At 48.5% G+C, this 6,487-nt stretch overlaps 1 protein-coding gene across 12 annotated transcripts in view; it reads right to left on the bottom strand.

Moving 5' to 3' along the window:
* Window positions 1–2,601: 2,601 nt before the first annotated feature.
* Window positions 2,602–6,487, bottom strand: part of Bcas1 (brain enriched myelin associated protein 1) — a 78,764-nt gene continuing 74,878 nt past the window's right edge. For 7 of the 12 annotated variants that reach the window (XM_041641703.1, XM_041641705.1, XM_041641710.1 and 4 more), the window contains 2 exons: window positions 6,098–6,168; window positions 2,602–2,981 (listed from right to left, as the gene is read on the bottom strand). In XM_041641703.1, coding sequence (XP_041497637.1) covers window positions 2,918–2,981; window positions 6,098–6,168 — 135 coding nt within the window. In that variant the 3' untranslated portion in view covers window positions 2,602–2,917. Of the gene's footprint in view, window positions 2,982–5,021; window positions 6,169–6,487 lie in introns of those variants that run through there. The other 5 variants (XM_041641704.1, XM_041641707.1, XM_041641711.1 and 2 more) reach the window with 1 other exon arrangement.

Raw genomic sequence — 6,487 nt, 5'->3', positions numbered from 1 at the left:
GTTGGGCTTCAGCCTTGGGCAACATGGCTTTTACTCTGTGTAGACTCAGGGAGGTTTTTTTGGGGGGAGTAAACAAGACCCTCAGCATGCTGCACACTAGCTGGCGTCAAGTGAAGTTCAGAGCTGGCTTTTATAACCTGCATCTTCAGGGCTGGTCTTCGGACCACGTACTCAGAGAGGGGACTTCAGGACGTGGTCCCTCTCTGTGGTTTTCAGATTTTCTTTACACTGGAACTGTCTGAAGGCTACATAAGGGCATGGGTTGGCTGGGTCCTCCTCTGGGAAGCTTTGGTCAGAGTGTCTGGATTTGCCTGTGAAGACCCTATATCCCTGTTAAGCTCTCAATCAATGCAGCGGCCACTGGTCCAGGGCCCTCCACTGAGAGCCACTGTGCTGGTCATCTGGCAGGTAGAACGAGCCAACATTTGGAGCTAAGTGAAGCTCACTCTAGAGCATATGGTGAGCTGTTCTCAGGGCTGGTGGCTGCGGAGTAGCTGTCCATCAATCTAGCCGTCCAAGTGACATTTACTGAGTGTCTGCCATGCCCAGGTATCGTACTAGGCTGCCTGACAGTGTCCATGAGAGACTAAAAAGTCCTGATCTGGAGAAGCCCACAACTCAGTGACTACGTTTGGGGGCACTAAGCTTCCACCCACACTGGCCCTGTGGCTAGTGGAGACTTTATAGGTTGGTTTGAGGACCGCTCTTAACTACTGCAGCCATTGTAGCCGCCTTCTGAGACCGAGTTCACTCAAACGCTCAGGTGAAACTGATTATAATGATCCCATAATCCCCTTGCCTACAGTGGCCCTATCACCTGTTACTAGTTTTAGTCCAAAGTTAACCCATAGAACAAGGCAGAGCAAAGCCTCTTGGGACCTGAGTCAAGCTGTGGCACACCTGTTATATGTAAGGGTGTATTTCATTATCAGCCGGAAGTCTCCAAGAACCAAAGCGAAGGCTGTCACATAACACTGTGTGTGCAATGATAAATATCCGTATTGCTAGTATTAGTAGCTGATGTGAGTCTGGGGGGCGGGGGGCTTCTGTTACTTACCACTAACGGGTTCCTACGCTGGAATGGCTGTTGTTTACTGAGTATTGATTGTGGGTTAGCCACTGTGCTGTTAACTGTGACCACTGTAATCCTCACCTTTATTGCTGGAGGGAGTAGAGATGGGAATTCATTTGATCTCCAATTGAGTGTGTTCGGGAAGGGAGTCAGGGAGAGGTACGGTCAGGCTGTGGAACATGGTAGAAGCAGCAAGGTTGTTTGGACGCTTGGCAGTCCCATATTTTCCCCAAAAGCTTTCTGCAGGGAGGAACAAAAAGGGACAGAAGACCTATCCAGCTCATCTTTGCTCAGAGGGCTGTGGGGATCATAGACAGTAACTGGTCAATTTGTCTTAATTCTTCCAGCTCTCCTAATGAAATCCGACTGTATTCTAGAAGTTAACAGCAAACTCTTAAAGTCTCTTTCTTGGGTCCGTAGAAGAAAGCCATAGAAGAAAGCGCCTTGGTCAGTCTGCAGAACTCAGGTCCTGGAGCGCACCCATGTGGTCGGATTAGGCAAAAGGCGTTTGAAATGACAGACTCTCCTAAGAGCTCTCCTCAAAGGCAACCGTTGCCAGTTGTGCAGCTGGGGCCATTTTGTCAGGAGGCACCCATTTGGAAATCTGAAACAAACCCATACAGGTTCCCGCCGATCGGTTCCTAAGAAAATGTTACGAAGCAGTTAAATTTAGTGTGTGTGTGTGGGGGGGGGGCGTGGGGGGGTGGAGTCGGGCGGACACAGCTGTACGTTAGAGACTGCTTTAGGAAGGCTGGGTGTGAGATCCAGTCAAACAGCAGGGGCCGCTACCCCTGTTTCTGTTAAATCACGTGGTTCGCTTCTGCCACGCAAGTTAGAGGCTCCAGGGTGCAGAGGAGCCAGGGGTAGCTTTATGGGTGGCGCTGCTGAGGCCAAAAAACGTCCAACTTCCTGAGACTCAATCCCTAGCCCTGGCTCGTGTGTCTGCCGTCACAAAGACCCCAGTGACCAATGTCTGCAAGGTGTTTGTTGTCGTTTCGTTTTCCTCTTCTTGCTAACGGGCAGTCAGTCATTTGCTGCCCTGTTTTCAACAGAGCCAACACAGTCCCGACCAGGGAAGAACCCGACTCTATTCGCTGTGCCAAACTGCTTCCTTAAAGAGCTCTGAAGACATGGAGAGGGTGGGTAAAGTGAGCCCTGACAGCGCCCATCGCTAATCTCAGGGTTTGCACCGTGGGAAAGTGGGTAACTGGTGCCCTTTCCCTTTCTTTATATTTGGTTACTTATCATGTCACTACCCCCTCCACCCTCCCAACACGGAGAATGGACCACAAGGCCTCATTTGTGCTGGACCAGTACTTTACCACTGAGCTGCACCCCAAGCTCTGATTTGATTGCTTCAGGCCCAAGACTAGCTTGGGACTATGGGACAAAGAGACCATGCCTGCAGGTCCTGGAGGAAGAGACCTAGCCTTCCTCTATATCTTCGAGGAGGAGGCAGAGGGGCCCATTCTGGACTTTGTAAATTTAATGAGATCCCCACTGCCCAGTTTATCTGGACTGTTTGCACAGTGCTGGGGTGGGGGTGGGAAGAGAGAGAGCTGTGTTTAAAGAGCAAAGAGCTACCACCCAGAACAGTACCCTTTCTCTTCACTCCTATTTTTGGCAGCTCCTTAGGTTTGTGGCTCTTTCGCCAAGAGGATGAATCCAAGGGCGGCCTCGGGCTGCTGGGAATCACTTGAGTCAAAAAGTTTCTGTTATCAGGAACTGGAAGGCGTCGTTGAGAGTGTGCGTGCATGTGTGTACACACGAGTGTGTGTGAGTATATGTGTATGTGTGTGGTGTGTGTATGTACACTTGCACGCACAGTGGTGGCATTTCATCTCACTAGCTCCATTCTTGGAAAAGCCACGTCTTCTTGGCAAGGGAGAGGAGCCACTTCCCTGTGCACCTACAAACAAATCAGTAAATCGTTAAATGACTCATCGTGACAAACCCGGCACCTTTGTCCCCTCTCCTCCCGAGAACGTCTTAATTTTGTTGTCTTTGGGGGAGAGTATTCTGGAACTTTTGCTGCCTGTCAGGTTTGCCCCCCACTCCACCTGCCCTAGCTTGGCTTGGTTCCGTGGGGTCGAGTTTGCGGCCCCTTAGCCCTCTGACTCCCGTGGGTTTTCTGTGCGCTTTTGTGGGGTGCCTGCTCTTTTTCACACTCCAGTAGCGCAAGGCGTGGCAGTTAGTGCCGACTGTGAATTCATCAGAAATGGGATTACACCCAAAAACACACAACTTTCACATGAAGCACCAAACTTCCTTCTTCAGCTACTGGGGTTTAGGGTCCTGGCAGTAAAATCATTGTTTGAGTTTGTGGCTTAAATTTCTTGACCTTCATAAAAACAAAACAAAAAACCCCACAATTTCATTTAAGAGTTCCCTCTTCTTTGGCCGAGGAGAAGGGAGGGACTAGGGATAAAAGCCAGGGAGGGGCTCTGCAGGGCTTCGCCACTGAGAGCCCCTCCCCCACCGCAGCTTGGGTTTGGTTTTCAGGAAGTGGGAGGGTGCTGTAGCCGGGTGGCCCGAGTCTCTCTTCCCTGCTTCTGAACCTCCCTATCCTGCCTGGAAACCGTTCTCCTCTGAGCCCAAAGCGCTAGTGCCCTGTAAGGTGAAGTGGGCAGGCCGAGAGATGGTCACCTTCCTCTGTGGTCTGCTCTAGCCCAGAGGCTGGCCGAAGGTCACAGCAGGCAAAGCCCCCAGGGCTTTGCAGACAAAGGAGCAGAGAGCTGGTTGGTTTCATTGATGGCCACTTGGAGGGACTGGGTGGTGTGGTCACTTCCTCCCCTCTTCCAACTTTCCCAAGGTATTGTAGTAGCCCCCATCACTACCCCAACCCGTTCAGGAACTGACAGGATTTCTAACTCAGGTCAGGAGGACCCAGGAAGCACTTTAGCTTCCAGAAAACCACTGCTGTGAAACCCAGAATCCAGTCAGTCTGTTAGCAGCCTGCAGGCCATGCTGCCTGGCCTGCCATTACTCTCCACAACTGGGGGCTTACAGACGTGGCTCTTCTTGGAAGCAGCTACCAATTTCCTAGTCTGCTTTATTATGGCCCCTGTGCTCTCAACCTTGCCAGGACAGGATACTCTGTGCTGACTTCTGATTCCTGTGGTTTGTGTGAGCCAGTGTGTGGATATGAGTGTGTGTGTGTGTGTATAAAACCTGTGTGCTTGGCAGAAACGAATATATCTAGAAGGACACCTGTGGCCCTTTTGAAACAAATTAAAATTTCCCCCAGAGTCCCCAGATGGGAAAGGAAAAGGCTGAAGCCCCGGGGCTGCCAGAGGAGGTGTTTGTTTACTGGAGAAAGTTTGATAGTTTGTGGGGCAGATTTGTTGCTGAGAGAATGGTGGCCTGGAACCTTACCCTCTCGTCAGGACTCTGAAGATGGCAGCAGGGTGGGAGAGGCTCACTGGATCTCTATCCCTCTTCCCAATGTGGCCACATGGAACAAATCTCCCTTTTCTGGTTTTCATTACTAATTTGGCTCTTTTTATTGGCGTACGGAGGACTGGTGGCAGAACCCGGTTTGCTAGGGCAACGGCTGCAACTGTTAGGTCCAGTCACTCATGTGCACCAGTCTAGTTCTGGATTTATCAGTTTTTCTAAAAAGGTTCATTTATTTCACATGAGTGCTCTACCTGGATGTATGACTTTATGCCAGAAGAGGACGCCAGATCCCACCAGAGATGGCTATGAGAGCCATCATCTGGTTGCTGGGAATTGAACTCAGGACCTATGGAAGAACAGTCAGTGCTCTTAACCACTGAGCCATCTCTCCAGCCCTGCATCTATCAGTCTGTACATGTACACAAAGGTGTGTGGGAAGGGATCTCTGAATATGTATGTGGGCATTGTTTATCGTCTGCTTAAGAAGACTCGGCTCTTGTAGAGAGCACTAGAGAGCTGCGTTTAACATTTAGAATAAGAAGATTTTATAAAATCCAATAGTTTTTTTTATTAAATCAGAAAAGATTTAATAGAAAATAAAAAGAAAGGTACAATTTACATGAGCATCAGTCAGTCATAGGCTACATAGCATTCCACCTCAATGGAGTCACGCTCCAATTTAGTTCTCTATACAAGAATTAAAAAAAAAAACACCTCGAATATTTAAATAATCTTCTGTAAATTTTTATTAACCAGGTTAGGGGAAGGTTTTTTAATCAGAGAACATCCTGAACACATTAGGAAATTACAGACAGGCGTGAGATAAGCGTCAGATGGAAAAGATGAAGCAAGCCCCTCCGCCATCTGAGAAACATTAATAACGAAATATTGCAGACAGTCTTTGTTAGGGGTACCAGCTGCAAAGGGAAAAGTGGAGGTCTTGGTGCCCCTTTGTGTGGCAAAACAAACCTGCAACTTAATTTCCTTCTACTCTTGGGTTTTCTTTTGGAGTTGGTAATCCCATGCCCTTGTCCCTACACTTCAGAAATAATTGTTCCCCCAAATCATTGCAATCCCTCTCCAGTTAATCACTTCCCTTCACCGATAACTTTCAAGGACCCTATTTGAAAACCAACTCTTACCCATTCCTCTTCACTCCCCACATGGTCCATTCCAGAAAGCTGGCAGATGCCCAAGGCAGAGCCTGCCTAGAGTCCTCCTTCCTCCCAGTGTGAATCGAAACAAACGGATCTTCCCTTCCCCTTTGAAGCTTAGGAGACGAGTCAGCAGTTACTATAATGCAGAATGTTCTTTTTCTCATTTCTGTCTTTTTCCTCTACTCACTGGTTACTGCTATTTTCATCACCCAGCACAGATGCCTTTATCTACCTCCTCCACCCCACGCCTGACACTCACCAGCTCTCCTGAACTACCTAGTTAACCTGCTAACCCATCTTTACAGCTACATTGCCAGGAAAGACCAGACCAGAGACGTAAATAATACACCTCGATCTACAATTCAGGTTGAAGTTGTGGCCAGGAGAAAAACAGATATATACACAGAGTGAGTCTGGACGGGAGGTGGAGTGGGAAGAGGACCCGGTGAGAATGGAGTGATTTGTTTACTTGGATTTTCCAACTGGTCCGATGGATACAGGGTCTGTCTGCACTTGAGCATCCAACATCCGCTTTGGTCCCTGGAGAAAAACATGAAGCGGTCGGTAAAAAACCAACAGCAGCAAGGACCACATACTTATTCTGAGCTAGGTAGCATGTTAAGTCAATATGTTCTATTCACATGTAGGTGTCCAGCTTCAACACCTAGTGACATTGATTTCTGGTTTTGTGAAATCTTAGACACATTATGATTTGATTTCTTTGCCTTTAAGATGAGAATGTTCAAACATCTCAGAGGATTGTTCCTGAGATGAAGTGGGCTCATACTGTGATACACTTGAAGTTGTCCTAGGGTGGGGAACTTCCTCTTCTAGCTCATTCTAGACACCTCATGCCATT

The sequence above is a fragment of the Microtus oregoni genome, unplaced genomic scaffold (assembly GCF_018167655.1).
Source record: "Microtus oregoni isolate MIOR12 unplaced genomic scaffold, Mior012 000071F_ref0000514, whole genome shotgun sequence".
Taxonomy (NCBI): domain Eukaryota; kingdom Metazoa; phylum Chordata; class Mammalia; order Rodentia; family Cricetidae; genus Microtus; species Microtus oregoni.
Note: the sequence above shows the minus strand (reverse complement) of the source record. Positions and strands in the feature narration are given on the sequence as shown.